The sequence below is a fragment of the Musa acuminata genome, chromosome BXJ3-2 (assembly GCF_036884655.1).
Source record: "Musa acuminata AAA Group cultivar baxijiao chromosome BXJ3-2, Cavendish_Baxijiao_AAA, whole genome shotgun sequence".
NCBI lineage: Eukaryota > Viridiplantae > Streptophyta > Magnoliopsida > Zingiberales > Musaceae > Musa > Musa acuminata.
The window spans coordinates 26,274,206-26,296,984 of NC_088350.1; the positions used below are offsets into that span (position 1 = coordinate 26,274,206).

General features: G+C 43.3%; 3 protein-coding genes and 1 pseudogene across 3 annotated transcripts; all 4 read left to right on the top strand.

The window, feature by feature from the left end:
• Positions 1-5,538: 5,538 nt before the first annotated feature.
• Positions 5,539-7,655, top strand: LOC135631908 (transcription factor bHLH87-like). The gene is made up of 2 exons (XM_065140020.1): positions 5,539-5,897; positions 5,983-7,655. The coding sequence occupies exon 2, from the start codon at positions 6,008-6,010 to the stop codon at positions 7,097-7,099; it is 1,092 nt and encodes a 363-aa protein (XP_064996092.1). The 5' UTR covers positions 5,539-5,897; positions 5,983-6,007; the 3' UTR covers positions 7,100-7,655.
• Positions 7,656-8,657: 1,002 nt separating this feature from the next.
• Positions 8,658-13,059, top strand: LOC135631907 (ELF3-like protein 2; annotated as a pseudogene).
• Positions 13,060-14,745: 1,686 nt separating this feature from the next.
• On the top strand, positions 14,746-17,976 carry LOC135632137 (small ribosomal subunit protein bS6c alpha-like). The gene is made up of 2 exons (XM_065140582.1): positions 14,746-15,228; positions 17,524-17,976. The coding sequence occupies exons 1-2, from the start codon at positions 14,761-14,763 to the stop codon at positions 17,761-17,763; spliced, it is 708 nt and encodes a 235-aa protein (XP_064996654.1). The 5' UTR covers positions 14,746-14,760; the 3' UTR covers positions 17,764-17,976.
• A 1,237-nt stretch (positions 17,977-19,213) lies between these two features.
• Positions 19,214-22,551, top strand: LOC103976016 (uncharacterized). The gene is made up of 3 exons (XM_009391186.3): positions 19,214-20,738; positions 20,894-21,921; positions 22,007-22,551. The coding sequence occupies exons 1-3, from the start codon at positions 19,580-19,582 to the stop codon at positions 22,340-22,342; spliced, it is 2,523 nt and encodes an 840-aa protein (XP_009389461.2). The 5' UTR covers positions 19,214-19,579; the 3' UTR covers positions 22,343-22,551.
• Positions 22,552-22,779: the final 228 nt, after the last annotated feature.

Sequence of the window (22,779 nt, forward strand, 5' to 3'; positions counted from 1 at the left end):
TCGCGTATCTGTGAGTGCGTACAATGATTCTTATGCATCACCAGTTTCGGCATCACCGTACGATGGCCACGTCTTCCACTACAACTTGTTACTTGGACACTTCAGACTTCTTGGCCTGATCTATCGAGGCTGATCAAATCAGCCACTGCAATTTGTCTCTCTTAATGTGACAAGCTTCATGCGTGCACTCCACCTCTCCTTGCCATTCATTAATCTAACAAAAGCTCAGTCTCTGATCAAGAGTTTAAGCTGCTCTTTCTGTTTGTTTTCTTTGTGCAACTAAGAATCAGGAATCCAGTGAAAGCCAAACATAGAATCCATGAGAACAAGACTTCGTGTTGTAGTGAGAGTATTCAATTAGGACTCGCAAGTAAGCTAGCCCAAGTTGTCAGTTCATATTACAATTTGCACGAAGGAAGATGACAACACCCTGTTGCTTTTCCTTTCATTTCTTCTCCGAAGCTGGTTAGATCCAAGTCGGTATGACTTTGTTTTGTCGAGTATCGTGAGAGCCCAAGCTAGTGAGAGACCTGATATACCGTCTATGGAGAATCACAAACGTGCAACTGATGCATGTTCATCTGAGATGGCCAACATGATCGTGTCTCCATCTCTGTCTCAAAGGCTAATATTTCTCATTCATCGACAACGCACTTCTTCGATATGTGGAGTTTAGCAGAGCAGAACATGGTGAAATGTGAACTGTTGTAACTGGCATGCTTTGGTAGAGGCATCGCTTTGTGAACAAACACTTCCTCCTCTTAGGATGGAGCTTTGGTGGATGATTACTGCATTTGGGCTACGATTCTTAGCAGGCACTGGGCCAGACTGCCTAAGATTGTGAGTCTTCTCCAGAAGAACTACCCCGAGAATAATGAAGAAGCCTTCAAACAGGTATAAGAGTTCTCTCTCTCTCTCTCTCTCTCTCTCTCTCTCTCTCTCTCTCTCTCTCTCTCTCTCTCTCTCTCTCCGTTCACACATCAAGCAGATCGATCATAGTCACACAGTATATTACAACACAACAAAGTCAACATTATCATGATATTGCTGAAACATGCAACTTAAAACCATAATGCAGATTTCGAACCCAAAGAGTTTGCATGAAGCAGGACACACATTCTTAAATTTGCGTGCTCTGCAGGCCAAACCAAGTTCGAAGGTACATGCAGATTCGGATGCCACCACTGCACCAATAAAACAGAGCATAATTGAGATGGAAGAAAAGGAGCTACAGGATCAGTGGAAGGTCGACTGTCCACGGAGGATACTGATAACAAGCCAAAAACTCAGGCGCAAAGGCGGAAGAATATATCAAGATTGAGGTGGCCTACCTCGATCAAGAAACACTACCACTCCACAAAGAAATGGGAGAAGGCACACGGAGTTCCTATGTATGTTCTTGAGGCACTGGACATGGAATCTGTGAAAGCTTAGCATTTCTGTGCCTGTGTTGGTTCGATCGATGGTGCCATGCGGTGTACTTGCCGTGACAGGAGACTGTTCAGATGCATCAGATGGCATAGCCTCTAATGGTGTATAATAATATGTACCCTTGTCATCGTGCCATCCATGATCGAGGGTCTACAGGGGTGTCCTACGAACTCTTAATGGCGATATGCCTCCATTGTCGTTGCCTCCGTTCTTGGAGGTGCATGCAGCAGCACAGGCAATCTTGGGCGTCTTCGCGGTGAAAAGGGTGATGGGGCGGTGGGGGACCGAGGCAAGCTGTCGTGAGGCTACCAGTGGAGTGATGGAGGTTGGTGGATCAATTCCGGCTGGGGATAACGAGGCAATGAATGATAGCATGAACGGGTGGCTGGGCGGTCGATGGACCGCATTCCCCGTTCCCGTTCCCGTCCTCCGCGCCCGCCCCACCCCACCCCCCCCCCCCCCCCCCTCCCACCCCACACCGCCCCCCCGCCGCCGTGATGGGGAGAGGAGGCGGGAGGGATGGTCCCGCGATGGCGACGTCGTGTCGGCTCGACAAGAAAACTTGGTCCACACGAACCTTCGCCGGCTGTAGGCGATTGCTATCTAAAGAAGAAGAAGTCCCGATTGCTAACTAAAATACTAGTGCAACGATGATCTGATGTCCCATTCTATAATGCCCATGTCATGAAGTCAACCTTTGTTCTCATCCTCTGTAGTAGAAATTCTTTCTTAGTATAAAAAAAATAGTAAAAAATTCGAAAGAGTTCAATATATTATCTCCATTAGGTAAAATAATGCACTTAAAAGTAGAAGTTCATAGTTAATTCATGAAAGTGACTACGTGAGATTGACAAGTGTCATTCAAATACGAAAGATCGTCCGAACTACTAGATATTATATTATATTATATCATTCATGTGAGTCATTTATATTGGAATGTACACCGACTAATGACGACATACATAATGTTTTGAATGTCTACTTATTATATCACTGTATTAAATCACACAAACGTATATATATATACTTTTATTTCCATGATGTGGACGAGTTGAGTGGAGGGAGTGCCCACACACACCATACTGTCGGGTGGTCCAAAGGAATTAAGGGGAGGTGGATGATTAGGCGCTTGCATTGGACCTCTTTACGGGTCATGTTCTTCAATACATCCGTAGATTAATTGGTTTGTGCGTCCTCTCATCCTATGAGAAGAATATATATAATGCTTTTTAGTAGTGCGTATGTGGTGAGAGTTTGTGCAAGTACAAGTCAAAGATATGCCCTCATTAATGAGAGCCCTCCTAATTAAGCCTCACCTACTTGTTTGACTTCCCTCTAAGAGGATTATAGTTTCCCCTCGATTGTCGTCGATCTATAAATATTATTTTTTGCGTTCGATGTCATTCTTCTCATATATTTGAGATATTGGACAATGACGACATAGCTTCTCACAAAAAGATTAACACTTTTACATTTGAGAATATACTTTTGAGAATCGAAAAAGAAAAAGACAGAAAAACAAAAAAGAGGGCTAATTTCCAAAGAAAACAAGCGAACTATTGGACCAATAATTATCTGAAAAATGAAAAAGAAAGGATCATGCATGCTGTTCTTGAGATGCACTTGTCATCCCATGTTGCAATTCATTCCAAGTGGATAATGTTGTTTGGGGGTGCATCGAATAGTGTCGAACGCGATGCCTATCAAACATCACGTCATTTCATGTTCCATGTTCACCACATGATTGATCGCATGCACACACGCTACTAAATCCCTTTCTTGCGATCTTATCTAATCTTATCACCACACCAAATCGGTGCCAATCATTGCTCAACTCCTCTCTCTCTCTCTCTAACTCATCCCACCACTGACGATTTGGTCGATGTTGCGTACTGAAGACGAGAAGGAGGACTTTGTGACGTGTGGTAATAGTGTTTTGGTTTATTTGCACCTCAAATCATTTAATAAACAAATTTAAAATATATTGGGAATAGGATATTTGCTCTCTGAATCCATAAATATGCTTTATATATTTATAATTATAGTCAGTTTTAAGAGAATAATAATATCATTAAAGCTTCAACCAACTTAAATTCACGGATATAATAAGCGAGGATAAATACAAAAAATCATTTATTTTGAGAGGGCACAGTCCTGACCAAATAAGTGCGAGTTGGTTGTACATTAATGAGGTGCACAAGGATATGTTGTTTGTCAAACTTCAAATGATAATAATAATATTATTATTATTATTATTATATTCATTTAGGAAGGCTCTGCATGAATGTTTGTGTGACGGAAATGTTAATTTGTTTCATATTAAAACATTTCAGAATTTTTTTCATGTATCAATTATAAATATTAGTAAAGAAAACACTTCCTTAATTTCCAAAGAAAACCAATGTTTTTACATACCTTTTTTTTTTGTGGCGTCTATGATGAGATCACTGATTAAGAAATCGTTGTAGACATCATCAATGTGGACAATGTTGTTTCAGATACATCGGATAGTGCCAAAGGAGGTGCCTTTCATTCATCATGCCAATTAATGTCTTTGTCCACCAAAAGAAAATGAAACTCACGTAATTGCATGCGTCGAGAACATACGACAAATTTACCATTAATTTAATAGTTACGAAATTTTGATTCCATTGAGACTCTCTCTCTCTCTCTCTCTTCCCCACACACACGCACACAAACTCACTACCATTAAAAACAAAGTAAACTTTCAAACTATTTGATCATTAAACCGATTGTATATGAAAACAAAAAGCAAAATCTTATGCCATTGCAGTAGTATTTTAATTTATATTGCATATATCGATACGGTTGTCACATCCTAAAAGTTATGGATTAGAGACCTCATTTGATAGACTCGTCATATATAAAATATTATTACGGTGAAAGCATATCGAACCTATTTACTTACCGAATGTTGAAGTTTCGAAATCACCTAAAATATTATTTTTGATAGTTATTTACCAAATTCGTTTCAAAGAATGAGGGCGTGATGTACTTAGGCTTTGATATCGTATAAGCAATTTAGGCGATGAAAAATCGAAACACCATCAAGGATTTTTGTCTTGTACTTCACGACACACTTTTGTGGTACTTGTAAACAAGCCCACCAAATGCATGAATGATCACCCAATTTTCGAAGCTAATTGCGAAGGGACAAAATTATTCTTGGATAGACTTTGACATCTCTATAGTTTTCTTATTCTTTCTAATCAAATATGTATTTTATTGTTTGGTAAGATTCATCTTAACATTCCATTCCTAAAGAGTAAAGCCTTTATTATTATATATAGAGTATGAGAAATGACCACTCGTAAAAAACATCCATATAATGCGTCACATTATCTATCCTTTTTATTGTTTGGTCCCTCACGTGCCATGCGATCTGTTCACCAATAGGAGACCTCCATGTCATCGAGGGGGGGTGTCGAACCCACGTGCCATTCATGTGCGGTCAATTTCTAATGTTTTAATTTCGATGCCTCGTAAGAAAATTCAATAATAATAATAATACTACTACAGATGGCATGCAGACCAGAGTGGTTGTAGTGTCAAATCACCTCTCTCTCTCTCTTCACTTTCTAGCCAATCGCACGGTGTTCCTCTGGAATATGAACAGTCCCTATAGATTGTGTCCGACGCTAATACACCTTTGCGACAGAATTGAACGGCTCAGTACTATCGGAAGCTGCAGGGTTACATTCCTACTGGTCCATGGACCAACCCAATCTGTACCCGTTTCGCACACGACAACACACCCAACCACATGAACATCCATTTCCGGGGTCTCATCTAGTAACATGGGTCAGACGCTAGATTCTGTACGTAAACTCGATATATTTATGGGTCCCATGTTTAGCATCGCATACTTACTGCCGCTGCCGAGGTAAAAATATGACGGAGGTGTGGAGGAGATGCAGGGAATATTAAATGCGTTGATCTAACTTGAATTAATGTAAACACGAAAGCCACGAACGTTGGCGATGATCGGATGAGTTACACCTTCATGGAGTCACAGTCATAGTTATTGGGAGGATTTAATTCGATGATTAGACCACAAGTAGAGAGATTGCATGCTCTATAAGATGATGTGCTGCGGTGGCCTCATCATCTTCTTCCTCCCTTCTTCTTGCTTCTTTTACTTGTCTTGGGTGATTCAGTTTGCCCGTGACCGTGGTGTGAATCGTTGGGAGGTTACAGGAATTCAATGCCTTGTCTGCTAGCATTTAGTCATCCAAGCTTCGGTTGCAGGCGATGACGCCAGAGATGGCTGTTCCGCTCCGCCAACCATATGAATGCCGCACTGGACCGCAACTCCAATGGGCGCTCATTCATTGGTTTGGTTTGCTTCTCCGCGTTTGTGAGGCCGACTGAGAAGCCAAACCTCCTGCGGCAGGAGGCCAAGATCAGTGGGTTCTCAGGCTTGTTTGTTGCTGCATCTCGACGAGGTACGAGCCACAGTTGTGGTAACCATTTGGACACTGTACTTTGTGAGTAGAATGCTGGATCTGATCTTGATCTGTTGTCGCGCAGGCCTCCCGCTCCAGGCAGCAGCGGAATGGAGAGTCTAGGCTGGGGTAATCCGACAGCCACCTACTCCAACTTTCTGAGTTCCAGTGAAGACTACAGCGGCGTGACGGGGAAGCTGGAGCTGGAGGCTTGTTTCCCCAGCTCGAGCATTCAGCTCCTAGGAATCATGGCGTGCGGGGCGAGTCCAGATTCCGACGGGGGCAGCGAGATGGTGGAGACGTTGGTTCCGGCTGTGTATGGAACAAGCAGCGCTCCCTTGCAACATCAAGGCGCCGTGTGGGGTGATGCTCTTCTCGCTCGAGACTGCCCTCCTTTTCCACCTATCAGCGGACCCATGATCGTCGACCAAGGCTTCAGCATAGCCCAAAACCTTGCATCGTCCGACGAATTCCCTGTCGATAGCAACATCACCAGTGATGAAGACGTTCTTTCTGCTATTTTTTCTGGCAGCGGGAACTTCGGGGAACGCAAATGGAATAAGGACGAGGTGGCCGCCGCCCATGTCTCGCCTGATCCGGTTCCCCTAAACCCCAATACCGTGACTAACTTTGAGGAAGGCTCGAGGATCGGAGGAAGCACCGAAGGTCTTCTCCGACCGAGACCCTTGCTCAAGGAAGAAGGTCTTCGGATTGCTAGTTCTCAGCACAAACTGAAGAAACCAAGATCAGTGATGCATTCAGGGTGTTCGGCCATAAGCTTGGGTCATGGAAGCAACTACGAGCCCGACACCGAGGCTATAGCGCAGGTGAAGGAGATGATCTACACGGCTGCAGCCCTAAGGCCGGTGACTCTGGTGGCGGAGGAAGCGGCCGAGAAGCCAAAGAGAAAGAACGTGAAGATATCGAACGACCCACAGACGGTGGCTGCAAGGCACAGGAGGGAACGGATCGGTGAGAGGCTGAGGATTCTGCAGAAGCTTGTCCCCGGAGGGAGCAAGATGGACACTGCAACAATGCTTGATGAGGCCGCCAACTACCTCAAGTTCCTGAAGACCCAGGTGAGGAACTTGGAAACCCTAGGTAACAGGAACTATGATAGGAACAGTGCCATGCACTCCTTCCCGCTTGCTTTGAATCAGGCTTATATAATGCAAAGACTTCTCCCCACTCAGAAACCCTAACTCAGCAGCCAAGCACATGAAGTCCTAAGCACCCAAAAGGACATCATCGTCTTCATCATTAGCTTGGGTGGGGGTTCGGGGCTCATCAAAGCTTATCTTACGTACTCAACTCACTCAGCCATAACTTCACCTAACCAAAGCCCAATAGGAAGAAGAACAATATACCAGCTTTTCGATCATTTGTATCTTTAGCCCCAGCAATTCACTTTGCCAAGACCTCTTTTCATGGGCCATAAACCAACCTTGATCTGTCACAATCGACATGCCTTCCTCGTATAGCTTAAACTACATACCGAAATCTCTTTTTTCACAGTGACCTTACCCATGCAAACCATCACCTACTACACCTCTGTCATGCCTTCCTCATCAGCAGAGGTACACTGGAGAAGATCTATCACAGAACTGGGGAGCGCATGGTGCAGAGAGAGATGAAAAGAAAACGTTTACCAGTTTATACACTCAAGTCTCCTGAATGACTATGTAACAGTTTCTCATGTCATACAAAAAGAACATATCATATGAGAAAATAAACAGGATTTCCAGCTTCTTTTTCTGACGATGATGCGAGTTGACTAGCTAGAGACAGTGCCCCTTTTTAGCTCTTTTGTGCCTTTATCTGCTCTGCCTCTTCTCTTCGCTCAGAAGGAGGGTTCTGTTTCTTTGAGATCAAAGGAACTTTTTGTGATTGGCATCGGCTGCCCTAGCTGAACATTTCTGTTTCATGTTCTTGGCTTCACTCAGAGGTTTCAACAGAAGCCACTTGGTTTGCCAGAAGACTGTCATGCCTTATTTCATGGATGTACCGCTCCATAAGCAACTGGTATGCAATCAAATCTAGGGAGAGCCGCTAACTCTAGTACAGGTAGATCAATTTGCGTCAGAAATAATGGTCATCCGCTGGTGTTGAATTGCCAGAAGACTGTCATGTCCTCTTTCATGGATGTACTGCTCTATAAACAGCTGGTATGAAATCAAAGCAGCTATCTCTAGGACGGGTAAATCAATTTGCATAAGAAATAATGGTCATCCGCTGTTGTTGAATTCTCTCTATCAAGACAGTGAGCTATCTTATCATCCTGTTAGCTACTCATGTACGAGTTTCTTCTTCTCCGGGACAAACTGCAATCAACCCAACCCAACAATTTCTTAGTTCTTCTGCTAATGGATCGATCACGATGTGCTTTCAACTGTTCATTTGAACTATATATCAGCATGAGCAGATTCAACTGCTAATGGATCTTTTTTTGTTCCCTGCTAATTATTTTCCCCTCTTGATTCGATATAGTCTGGAATTCACACTTGATATCGCCATAAATTGGATTATAGAGATTGACCACAGCCAAGATGGTATCTGATCGATCATAAATCAAATATTAAAACGATAAACACGTGAATAATTATTCGATTGCTCGTCCAATTGAGACGAGTCCCCTCATCAGCCGTCCATCCCCATCTTTGTCGAATTTGGATAGAATCCTGACATAAATGGACGGTCGAGATGTGAGAGTATCCTTAACTGTACATGGAAGCTTGTAGAGGATGCCATGTTAGGTATTTTTGACAACACAATGGAACCCTAAAAAATATCCACATTGGCCGACTGTTTTGCGCTTTTTCGATTCTTTTCCCTTTCTCTTTTGGATTCTCTACTGCGTTTCGGGATCCTCTGCCTGAATCCGTCTCTCTTTCTCTCGGCCCCTCCTGTTCTCTGTGGTCGCTGTTCTGTCCAGTGCACTGCCGTTTTCCTTCTTCCATCTCCACCTCCCGGCGTCGCACGGTTCCTGATTTCGTCATTCCAAGTTTGGTTCCTTCTCCGTGTCGCAGTCCTTGTCGTGTGGGTTCTCGACGCCTTGTTCGTGCAGAAAGATCGGTTTTTGTCCTGTTGGGTCTCGTTTTTGAAGGATTCTGTCCTTGATTCCGGGGTGCGTGTGCTACAAGGTTGGATTTTTCTTCTCCCCGAACACCAGCCAGATTTCAAGCTTGCATCTTGTTTTGTGATTCCGGTGAAAGAAATTGGTTCTTTTCTGTACTGGAAGGTGGAAGTTGGAAACTTGGATTGGGTATTAGAACGTGAGATTTTTAGAGGACCGATTTGGTTCTGGAAAAGGAGATGGGAGTTGGGATGTGTTTCCTTGAGCTTCTTCCGTTCGTTGGATGTTTTCTAGGGTCAGTGTTGTGGTAAAGTTAAAGCGATGAAAGGAGGAGAATAAGATCATGGAGACTCTGTTTCCGAGGCTCCATGTAAATGATACTGAAAAAGGTGGTCCGAGATCACCTCCGAGGAACAAGATGGCCCTCTATGAGCAGCTCAGCGTTCCTTCGCAGAGGTTAAGTCGGCCGTCTTCTGCTCTGCAGCTGCCCTATCGGAATACCTGCATGTTGGTTCCTTCTGATTCTTCGAGCCAGGTTAATTCATTATTCGAAAATTTTGATTTGTTGTTATACTGGTTCATGAAGCCTATTGAGTGAAAGACTGGGGCGAAAACCTTATGTGTGCCTGTGTTTGTGCGAAAAATCAAGGGCAGCAGACTCAGGAATGCAATGAAGGAAAGTTTCAGCTCTTTGTTCTGATTATGTTTGATAATGATGCTATGCTAGGTCGAGTCTGATATAATTTGTGATGATTTGGCTCGATGGGAAACCTGACCTACTAAATTTGTTGAACTTGAACTCTTCACCTAAAATATTTAAGCTCAAGTTAATGATAATATATCCTCTCACTTTTGATGTTGTGGGAGTAAACTAGGGCATTACAAGGCTTGTTCCGTTTGCTACTTCTGAAATCAAGTGGCCTGTAGCTTTATGAAATAATTGCATCTTGTTTAAGTCAGCAAAGACCAGGCTTTTATCTTGTACTTCATTATTTATTTCTAACAACTGTTATCGTCCTGTAGGGATATGGCCATGAGATAGATGTTCTTTATCCATTTTGTATGCCTCGCCACATGCCTGTTTATTCATCAGAAAAAGTTGACTCTCAATCATCTAATGGAATATATCACAACTCATTGTTGGAGGAGAGATCCTTGAAGCATGGAAATTCTAGAAATTTGAATGTCACGGGATCGGTTGCTCAATGTAGTCCACTACAACATTACAAATCTAAATCTTTTTATGAGAACAAGTTGGATGATGTGGATGATTTTAGGGTTCCTACATTCAATCAATCAGAAGCTGCTATATGCTCCAAGAAGGATACACCTATTCTACACTTAATTCTTCAATTCAATGCTCAACAGAAGATTCCCTATTCTACACTTAATTCTTCAATTCAATGCTCAACTTCTCATCGCAAGCCCTTTGGACAAACAGATACTGCTAATAAGAAATCAAGAAATTTTGGTGGATCTGAGAAGATGAAACAACCTGAAGAAAGCTTAGTAATTGCACTACCCAGAGAAAGGTCTCCAACCGCTAGAGTTCCTGAGCGACCAATCGTCTCCAAAGTTTTAGACAGTGCTATTCTTAGAGATGTTGAGAAATCACCCTGTGGAGATACAGGATCATGCAGAGAACCTTATGGAAATGATGATCTAAGTGGACCTAGGACTTCAAATGTAGAAAATGGAGATGCTTCACAGAAGAGACATAGAACTCCAAATGATGTAGACAGTTGTAATCTAGAAAACAGTGTAAAGGAAAATGGGTCACTGGGGGTTGGAGATGCAGAAAGAAAGGATGAAACTTCTGAGGCCTCGATGGATGATTCTTTATCTGGCTTGGAGATATCTCTGGATGATGTTGTTGGTATAGTTGGTCCGAAGCATTTTTTTGGAAAGCCAGAAGAGCTATTGTCAAGTATGTACAGTACTCTTTTATTTTTTTCGCTATTCAAACATATATTATGTAATCATTTAAGTTCTTAAATTATTGCTATGTGATAATTTAAGAATTTGTTGCGGTGCTTGCTGTTTTGTATTTCTCGAGAGTGCATTTTCTCACATATGTTTATCCTTATAGAAGAAAGGAGATCATATTTTCATCAAATGTTGATTAATGATGATGATGACCTACCAAAATGGCCCAAGGTGAAATTTGAGACATGGTTAAGATTGGTCAAATTAGGGGTTGTATAAGATTGCAGTTTGCTGTGTGTATGATTTAATGAAAGAAGAAATGTGATGTGGTTTTCATAAAAATTCAAGATGGTCGATTGGAACCTTGAAGAGAGATGGAAATTTCTAGTATTATTTTAGGATGACTATGCTGGCAGATACATTTAGATCTATAGTATTGTGCTTTGTATATCGGCAGAAAACAACGCTAGTTCAAGACTTGTGGAGCTGCAGAATCAAAATTTTGAATTTTCTCACTTGATTGAATCATTAATATAGAATCTTTAAAATGATAGAAGCATGCTTTTCTCATTCCTGCTGCAATTCTTTATAGGTTTCATTCTGATGGTTCCTGCCCCCTTTTTGCAGTCAACAGAGGGTTTTTGCAATACAAGTGTTTGAACTGCATAGACTAATAAAGGTTAGATGGTTTCATCATCAGTTATATAATGAATGACCTAGCATGTGCATCAAAAGTTCCATAAACTTTAGTTATTATGAGATTGACCCTTATTTAACAGGTTCAGAAGTCGATAGCTGGATCACCTCAACTTCTCCTTGAAGGCAATCCATATTTGTGCAGATCTCCAGCGAAAATCCCCTCGAAGATTCCACTGCTCGATTGTAAGAATTCTCAATGAGACGAAGAAAAACAGAAAGATGATCGCCAGAAATCAGACCAGAAGGAGCGACCAACTGAGAACATCGCCAGAAACAACCCACCTCTTCCTACTTGTGAGGAGGGAGCTGATGGAGGGCCTCACTGAGTATCTACCATCAGTTTCCGCAGCCCCAGACTCCAATCCAACTTCCTTGGTGTTTCCATCAACTGGAAAATCAGTGGCTAGTTCCTGTTATGTCACCTTCAAAAGGACTAATTTACAAGCCTTATTCAGGGCCTAGTGCACCAACTAGTGGTTTCTTGGCTCCCGTTTATGCAAGTTGTACACCTCTCGGTGTACCTCCTTTAGCAGGAAACTTCATGAACACTGTTTATGGTGTTGCAGCATTTCATGGGTCACCAAGTTTGGGTGTTCGTGTTTCGGCAATTACAACCAATTACTTTCCAACTTATGGTCCTCCCAACATGAATCCAACAATCTCGACCTCCCCAGTCGAACAGGTTAGCAATTTGGCTTGTTCTCGACCCAATGGACAAATCGATCAGAACTCCAGGAGCTCATGCAACATCTCCCGTTCGAGGAGTGAAGCAATCAGTGGCCATCTTCGGATGTTCCAAGCATCAAAAGACACCGAGCTACGAGGAAGCTCAGCAAGCAGCCCTTGCGAGAAGGCACAAGCAGAGGCACGAGATGTATTGCCCCTCTTCCCGATGGCTCCAGCCAAAGAGAACCTTGCTCCATCACAATTAAGCAGTAGGGATAGTCGAACTCGTTCCATTAAGGCGGTGCCTCACAATGCGAGGTCTGCAACGCAATCAGCAGCAAGGATTTTCCAGTCAAGACAAGAAGAGCAGCAGCAACATGGCTCATGATTGTGTTTGTAGAGACACATGTTCCTGATCGTTGATGCCTCTCTCAAAGGGCTCAATGGAAGTGACATCGATGCATGAGACTGTTGCAACCTTGTCTCTGGCATCAGAAGTGTCTTGCCTCTCTTCTAGTTACCTGTAAATATGATAACATAACCAAGGAGCCCTAGTGCTCACTGTTTTTGTAGCTTGTTTCAGCATATACAGCTCATTACTCTACTTCTCTCTCTATATTTTCTGCCGACCAGATTTGTGTATGTTGATGTCCTAGGCAATTTCTCTCACTATGAGATTTTGTTTATGAATGTAATAATAAGTTTTACTATGTTTCTTTCCTTGGTTGGCCTCATTGTGCAGCTAAGATAATGGTGTTAAATATTAAAGGCAATTTCTTCTGTAACATTGTTTTGTAATTTGTTTTCTTTTCGTGAATGATCATAATTTTCATATTCATGCATTTACCATATATATTTTTTGGATGGTGTAAAAGCAATTTGATGTGAAGTCATGAATTCTTTCACCAGAGGGAGACCATGGCCACTATTTAATGTGAGTAGAGGTATTTATACTTGCTTATAATACTTTGTAATTATAAGAGAGTCATATTGTTAATTGGCTGATTAGCAACACACAGTATGAGTTGATACCCATCGTGAAGGTTGGGTTTCATCAAGCAAACATGCGTTACACATCAAGATTGCACAGATCAACATCGATCACACCAACCACGACGAACACCAAAAACATGACCACGAAATCCAACGAGAAGCATTGGGTTCAGATTCTGACACCAAACGTCGGCGCAGGGTTGATACCAAACATTTCCAGATCGTCCATGAACAATGAAGAATTATGTGGATGAAAATCCATAGAGAAACCATGGATATCTCACGAGAAACAAAAACATGAATTAGAAAGATCGAGACTTCACTGCGAACCAACAAAGAATGGTGGAGCAGAACCTGAATCGTTGCTTGCTCACTTTTATTCTAAGAGTAGGCGGTCAACGGAGAAACAGAGCGTTCTCCTGCCACCATCTTCTTCGCCATATCAAGCCCAACGAATCGAACGAATCAAACTATGTACACAACGAATGAAGATTTAGCTACATGGATCAGTCCGAGAAGTATCGTCTACACAGTGTTCAGCTCTCCGACCTGTCGACGGCGCCAAAGCTCAGCTGGCGAGCGTAAGCGACGACCGCCTTGGCCCACCTCCTGATCTCATTCTTCAGCTTCTCCGGGTCGAGGTCCTTGAGCGGGCCAGCCTCCATGGCCAGCTCGAGGCCGGAGAGCCACCGCTCGTAACGCGGCCGCACGGCGCGCTCGCCACCGCCGTCCGCCTCGCCCTCCGATGCCCCGGCTTGATCCTTTTTGTCGGCAGACATGCGTGTCCGGCTCCTTTGCCTTTCTTTTGCCGACCAAATCTACCTTGCTGTTCTAATTTATATAGATGGTGGCATGCTTGGATTCGAAGCAGCATCTTTGATTTGGTCACTGCGCATGCACACGCGTGGCCTCATTATATATATTACTGCAATAATCGTAGAATATGCTTCCTAGATTGAATTATACAACATGGATTAACAGCATCAATCTCCACTTGCGTACAAGTCTTGATGGTTGACCTACTGCGGCACGTTTCCTTGATTTAGAATCCATTCCAACTGGAGCATACGAAGAAGGAACGCCTCCTTGGATTGCTCACCAAGTTCCTTGTCGGGTTTGGAGGTTTGTCAAGGAACATCGTTGACCAGTACGATACGAAACTGCTGTTGGATACTTTTCTCATGTCAGGTTGAGGTTAGAGAAGAATCCGTGGTCGCAGTTGGTTAACTTTGAATTAGGATGGTACGTAGTTTCTCATTGAGTTTCGAAGGGAAGAACTTGCTCTGGAGACAGTTGGATCATCTAGATATGGTGCATGCTCCAGTCAACCCGGCAACTGGTTCATGTGAGCACCATGAATCACCGAACGAAGGTGTTTGTGCTGCAGTGGGAGCAAACTGTCGTTCAAGCCAAACGCTAAGGATTTACCTGAAGCTAAAATTAATGGGGACGTTGACATGGAATTCTGGAAGTTGACTGAAACCAAGAGTTCGAAGCCCAATTTAGATGTGGGCCGCTTTAGATGAGCCCATTAATACCTTCGTTATTACGCCCCTCGCCCTTCTTATCCGCTCTGTTTTCTCGCTTGATCCTTATACTCCTATGGCTTCTATAGCCTCATCTCTGGCCGTCTCTCCTTCGCCGGCTAAACTCCGCCCTTCTCATTATGCTTTGGGTTTCCTATCTTCTTCTTCGATCTCCGCTTGCCAATTCCTTCGGCCATCTCCCGGAGCCCGAACCCACCGGCGGGCTCTGTCGATTCGAGCACTGACGCTTGATTTCTCGGGCTCTTTCTTTGAGGGAGGAGGGAATGAGGAGGAAGGCCCCTCGGCCTCCGCCGCCGCCGGCGTGGCCTTGGAGGACAAGGAGGAGCCGCAGTGCCCTCCGGGCCTTCGGCAGTACGAGACCATGGCAGTGCTGCGTCCCGACATGACCGAGGACGAGCGCCTTGCCCTAATTCAACGATATGAGGAGGTATTTGTTCTTTTCTTCTCTTTTAGGCTCTTGAGTTCATAAAAAATGTAATTTTTTTATGGAAATTAAGTATTGTGCTCTAAATGTTAAGCCCAAAAGCTTCAAAGAAATCTCAAGGTATGGGTTTGACCATTTTCGAAAAGCTCGCTACATGCGCCAAGATTTGATTTTTTTTAAAATCATTTTAGAAAGAAATTAAACAACCATTGGTTTTTGGTTGATTTTGATTGTTTATATAATGGATTGAATTTAAAAGGTTGAAGTTATGAACACAGATTAAGTCATGAAAGGTAAGGAGGATATGCTTGTCATTGTTATGTCACTATATCTATGGTGGAGAACGGCTACAATCAAATGCTTTAATCAATATCAAACAAGACATGATCAAAAGTGGGTTCAATGGATCTTACCAGTCGTTAATGAATCAAAGAAGTGAGCACATAGCATGGAAATTAAGATTACTGGTCCAAAATAGATAACGTGGATCTATTCTAAGGTGAGCACATAGACTGGCACCGGACAAAATTGTGCTTAATGATGAAGATTACTTTTGAAATCGTGCATACTGCAACTCCTCCATAAGACACTTTTAGCAATGTTCTAAAGTGCCTTTCAGGGAGCATGGGCCCTTTGTAGTGAACATAAGTGAACAGTCATTGTTGTCTAATTTCACCACCTGTATGGTAGGACATCTCTAGATTGATTGTTTCGGCCTTCATAGTCATTGATGTCCTTTAGGGATCAAGAAAACGTTGCCACTCTACATCTTTGACTTTATTGTCCTTGAACAAAAGGTTATGCTGGAACATGTAAAGGAAACTGCTTTAGCTATTAGCACTCTAGGTACCTTATCGCCAAGTGCCCTCTAGTAGACCACATGTTTCACTTTTTGTGATTTGTAAACAAGGGATCTGATCATATTGGTTTACTCTTTTTCTAAAGATCCTCCCTAACATCCAATTATAGATAACTGAAAATATGTAAGTGAATGCAATCCATGACCATTTGTATTACTTACAACCTTTGCTACCTTGCTTTATTTCCATTTGGAATCCACCTTGTGAACACATTGAGGACCCCTGAGCTCATTGTTTCCATGCCTGGGTGTGAACTTGGTTTCTGCACCAATCTGGTTGGTTTGGTTTCGAAAGGAGAGCTTTTTTCTTCTAACTAATGTTTCTTCGTTGCCATTTTCTTTCATCTATAAGATCAGTCTTGGCATACTTTCCTCAGATGCGGATTGCATCTTTACAGTAGAACTATTAAAATAAAGTTGAATCCTATTTGTTGTCAAGCAATTTATTATAAATGCCTTTTTTGATGCGGATTGCTTCGATTGTGAGGAGTGTCTTAAAGAGTAAATCTTTATGGTAGAACTATTAAAATAAAGTTGAATTCTATTTGTTGTCAAGCATTTATTACAAATGCCTTTTTTGCTAGCATTGTCATTTCTGGAAGATAGTTGATGCTAGGCTGATTAAGTTTTGCTACACAGCTAACCCTTTTTCTTGCTTTGAGGTTCATGCTCAAAAGTGTTGGTGTATCTTGAATATGAAAATGTTTCAAGCAATTTTTTAGAATTAGGAATGAAAATTTTGAATGTGGATCGTCCATTCTGGAAAATTTTATCTTCGAGATACTAGTCATGGTCATTTGCCATTTTGTCAAGCTGGCCTTGTGGATCCTTTGGTTAAGAGGTAAACTCTGCTTCCTTTTCTTTAGTCTAGACTTCAAATGAGATCGATACTTTTACACTGAGCTGATCACACTCGGAGCTACTTTTATTTCTTTTATGTGCTGAGTGGAGGCATAAAACTTTTGTAATGTCACTTGATTCTTAATATCATTCTCTCATCCTGTTATTATTTAGTACTTTGTACAACAAGAATGAATTTTGAATCACAACTAATGCGGTCATCTACATGTATGTTAGTTGTCTTTTGCACTTTGAGCCATCCGTTGGTGGTTTATTTTGCACTTGCGCGCCTCTCTCTCTCTCTCTCTCTCCTCTCTGCTGCTCTTGGCATGTGCCTGATTGTGATTATTCACTTCGATGTTCCTCCAAATGTCTCCAAGGTTGGATTCTGTTTAAACCTTGTATCCAGAGAAGTTCAGATTTTCACTATTGAAATTGGATTTCGCAATTGGTTTATGTCCATATCCATTGCAAGCTTGTTATAATAACATGATGAGATTATTTGGCTTTTATATCAGATACCAGGCTTTGCATTTCTCAAGCCATCCAAGAAATAAATCCTGTTTCTCGGCTTACTTCTGCCGTGGTATATGTTGCAGTTGCTTGTTGCAGGGGGTGGAATGTATGTGGAAGTGTTTAACCGCGGAGTGATCCCACTTGCATACAGCATAAAGAAAAAGAACAAGGCAGGGGAGAGCAACACATACTTGGATGGCATATACCTCCTCTTCACTTATTTCACCAAACCTGATTCTTTGGCTGTTCTGGAGTCCAGGCTCAACACTGATGATGATGTTATCAGGTCGACAAGCTTTAAGATACGGAAGCGGAAGTACTAGAATCTTTGCTCATCATCCTTGGTCGTACGGTATGATGTTTTCCTCGACCCTTTCATACGATCGAATTTGGGATGATAAATTCATACTTGGGCAGGGTAAACCACTTTATCATACTCCGACCTCGTTAATGTAGACATCGGTTGTTGAATTCATTTTCTGTAAGTGAGATTGTTCCTTACAATTGCAACAGTTCATTGTGTGTCTTGGCTTCAATGCATTACTTTGCTACAGTGCATAATTCAACCTACCAACGCAGACAGGAACATAATTCTCAACCTTTCCTACTTTTCTTCCAACATCTTGAGACATATTGCTGATTCTTCTTCCATACTTCGCAATACAAAGGACAGTCAGCCCACTGATGAGGACCAGCAAAGTGGAACTCAGTAGAGACAGGAGTGGACAACTCAAAGCAGAGTTACAAGTATATCATCAGAGGCACAAAGCTCAGGTGCTCATGATATATTCCACAAGCCCTTCGATTTGCCTAAAAAGATACCGATATGAGATGATTCCAAATCATCGAACTTCTGTTCCCGTGCAACCAAATAAGCTTCATCATTGTAGATTGACCAACCGAGTCCGGAAAGGGTTGGGAGAAAAAGAACGAGCTTTCCATGTGACGAGCCTCTTTTTCCTGTACAGAACAGTAGGGGGCTGTTCCCACCGGTCAGAGCGACAAGGAGATGCAAGCCATAAATCTGTGCCACCGGGATCTCAGTTCTCATCGGAATGGAAACTATCTTGGGATCTGCAAACGTACTACTTTTCTTCGGCATCACCCCGCTTTACGTAACTCCGAAAAGGAGACCGCCGAGTGTCGACAACAGGCACGAAGAACGCCTCCTTTCCCGGGATGGGTTCGTAATGAGCCATCAATAATGACGATGGTGATGACAAGAAGAAATGGGGCCTCGGCGAGTTCTATATTGTTTACGTAGCAAAAGGAGATGAGGCATAGGAAGAACATTCATGTGCTCTTGTTTTACGTCTGCTGAAGAATAGTACGAAACAAATACCAACATACGTTCGACGTAGACGTCGTCTCTATCTCCATCTATCGATTCCTCCTTCAAAGCGTTCATATGTGGAACAGAAGTTTACATCAGATGAAAGGACGAGTGCGTGCTACTGTCACCTGAACTGCTCGCAGCAGCAGTTCCACCATCGAGTCCAAAGCGAGGCTTGCTGCTACCGAAGCACCACATGGGCACACTGCAAACTGGTCCCGGGGCCTGCGAGTTCATGTTGCATGTCCACCACCGTCTCCTGCTTTTGCTCATGGCCTCGATTCATTGGTTTTGCTTTCCACAGTGGAGTGTGATCCTCTCTGCATGGATTTACGTGGGCGGAAAATGCCAGCTATCTTGACTGCTTTCTTTTCTTTTCCTTCTCCGATTCTTGGCTCTTTCCAAGAAGAGGATGGAAGGGGAAAGAATGGAAGAAAGTGGACGAGTAGGCTGGTCATTTTCACTGGAAACCCGGAACTCTGTCATGCAGCTTTATGCCTGCTCTCCTGACGCATGGAATCTCCGTCGTCCCTGCGTGTAGATTTCCTTTCAGGTGCCCATCTCAGGCTGTAAGTGCTTCCAGGCTCAGATGATTCGTGGGGCAGCGGTCGTGCCCTTCTCAGCTCTCAATCGTACTCGGAAGATCTGCGTAGCTGCTGGTACCACCTGAAGTTAATTTGGATGTGGTTGTCATCTGCAGCGTCAGAGACTCTTCTTGTCCTGAGACTAGCAATTAAGGCAGCGGTTCCGTTCTTGCCTTCTTCCTGTCATCTGGTTGAAGCGTGAAGCAGAAGATTTTACGGCAAATGATAGGTGGAGATCTTTTATCTTCACCTGACAAGGTGGATGATGGTGTCTATCCGCTGTATTTTGGCGTCGCGTGCTCTTTCCTTGCTCTTCGACTCATGTCGAGGACCAGAGAGCTCCGGTTGGAGCACGTCAGGTGGTCGATTGTCGGAGAAATGATGCTCAAAGGGAGCGCCCAGCTGTTGGGATTGCTCGTGGAGAGAGCTCAAAGGAAGGGAGAGGCGTTGGAGGCGAAACTAAGGGAAGCCGGATCGGAAGTCGCAGAGCTGAAGCGGAGGAGGACCGAAGACGCAAAGGCCAACGAGAAGGTAGTCAGCATCTTCGCCGCTCGTGAACATAGCTGGATTGCCGAGAGGAAGAGCCTCCGGCATCAGATCCAAGCCCAGCTCGGTGAGATGTGCGTCCTCAGGTCGAGCAATGAAGAGGCGGTCTCGAATCTAAAGAAGAGACTCGAGGAGGAGGAGAGACTGGTGGTGACTATGAAGGAGTCATTGGAGGAAGAAGCAAAGAGAAGAAAAGATTTGGAGATGAAGTTGAAATTGGCTGAACAAGCGGCAGAAGAATTGAGCGAGAGGCTTAAGAAGGAAGCACAGGCCCACTCGGAGGAACTCTGGAAGCATAAAGCCACCTTGATGGAGCTTCTATCGAACCAATGCCGAATGGAATCCGAGATGGGCCACGCCCTCGGACAAGTTGAGGTGGCAAAGGAGAAGCTCAAGGGGGCAATTCAACAAAAGGAAGAAGCCGATGCAATGGTTGAGAAGCTCTCTGGGGATGTCGCGAAGATCCAAAAGGACCGCGAGCAGAAAGACAAAATCTTATCCGCGATGCTAAGGAAATCTAAGCTTGACACAGCAGAGAGGCAGATGCTGCTAAGAGAGGTCAAGGCATTGAGAGCAAAGCAGAAACAGGCCGAAGTAGAGATGGAGAGGTGGAGAAAAACGTGGGAATCGAAGCACAAGAGGAGCTCGAGAGCTTTGCGGTCTGTGGAGGCAGGGTGCTCTCAAGAACGAAGGGCGCGGCTGCAGCTGGAGAGTAGGCTACATAACCCCAAGAATCTTCTGATGGAGTACTTGGAAGCTGAGAGCACGAGAGATCACTCCTCTTCGACTTGCAAGAGTTTGGATCTTTACTCAACTGACAGAAATGATGAAACTGGTACAATTTTCATACTGTTGTCTTTAATTTGAATCTCCTGTTCATCATATCGATCATTTTTTTTGTCAAATTCAAAGCAATTTAATGCAAAGAACTGCATCTTTAGATTCATCGTAGCATGATTTGCTTCTCTGAGCTTGATTCTTTTGCCTCAGAGATTCTTGAGGACGAGTTCCAACAGCTACAAGACTGGGTTCGAACCGGAACCGAGAAGTACGCAGCCATCCTTGAGCAAAGGCATCATGCAGAGATGGAAGCTTTCACAGAACAGATGAGGCAAACGGACGAGAAGCTTGAAGCTCTGCAACGTCAGATGTTGAGCAAGGAGCTGGAGACGAAGATGCTCCAGTCTCACATCGAAGGAGTCGATGGGAATCTATCCCACCTCAGGGAGGAAAACATCAGATTGGAAGCCAAGCTGTTGGATAAGGAAAAGGAGGCGAAGCGATTGAAGGAGCAACTCAGCTTCCTTCTTCAGCAGTACCAGAAGAGCAACCTACACTGTTCTCCCAGTCCCGAAGCTGGTCAACAAAAGATCAAAGAAAGGAAGTCAAGGGAGAAGGAGAAGGATTCAAAGGCCCACAAATCGGACGCAAAAACACCGGAGAAGAATAGTCTGATGCAGTTGGAATCAAGTAAAGACAGTGGAATTAACACCAGTACTAATTCTACTAGCTCACCGTCACAAACCAGTCATGTTCAGGAACATGACAGACACCGCACCGGTAAACTATCTGCAGAACAGCCAGAAAGAGTGAAGGAGAATCCACTGCAGGACCAAACTGAGATCAAAGAAGTGAAGGATGTAGGTGTGGATCCAGGTAATGCTAACGAGGCAAACAGCTCCCAAGGAGATGCTGCAATTTCCGACGAGTTGTCATCCACCAAACCATCGATTGCAAAGGAGGAATCTTCCTGGAAGACGGATATCCATGCTCTTGGAGTGTCCTACAACATCAGAAGGCTGAAGCAGCAGCTACTTGTTCTCGAGAAGTTGGCTGGATTACTGGCAAGCAAACAGTTGACAGCCATGGATGCTCTAAGTGTTGGATCTAATGACAGAAAGATCGATGAGAACAAGCAAAAGATGAAGGGGTTCTCCCTGACGAAATCTTTGCTCAACAAACAAGTGAAAAGATATCAGTCACTCGAAGAGAAGACCGATGATTTGTGCAGGAGAATGGTGAGACTAAGCTTAATTCTTTGCAACTTTGTTTCGATCCCTATACACATCTCACTGTTCTCTTTGTTTCCTCGTGATGTCTCAGCATGACACTTACAGATCAGGGAGCAGAAGAGACTCACAAGGTAGCAGGACAAGGGAACAAACCGAAACGCTCAAGTGCTACCTAGAAGAGACATTTGAGCTACAGAAGTATATTGTGGCGACAGGACAAAGGTTCATGGAGATACAGTCAAAGATCAACTCTAGCTTTTCTGGATCTGATGCGCATGACAAATCTATAGGCTTCAACTTGAGGCAATTCGCAGACATCATAAGAACCATATTTAGGCAAGTACAGAAAGGTTTGGAGGTGCGAGTTGCCCGAATAATAGGTGATCTTGAGGGGAAGCTGACATGTGACAGCATTCTTCGGAGGTGAACAGCCAGCAATGGACATGAGAGACATAAAGATGAACCAAAACATCTCTCTTTTGTTTGCTCTTTTCTTTCCTTTTTGCTGCTCAAAGATGCGCATCATTTGATGTTCTACTGTTGGGAGCATGAGAAGTAGAGGTTTGAGTAAATTGCCTACTTAATGATGTTTACGGCATCGCCATTAATCTGAGGATGGATGGCAAGCAATCGAATTAGAAGCGAGTGTAGAATTTGAAGTGACTCAAAGCAGCAGCTTCTCTATACACCATCAAAAATATATGATCAACAATTAATTACAAAGGCATATATTTGAATGATGTGACAATAATAGTTCGTAATTACAAAGACATACTTTGATAGTCTTTAAAAGTCATTTCCCACCACCGATACTAATTATTTTATCTTATTCGACCTTAATATCTATATCTCTCCTTAAAATGA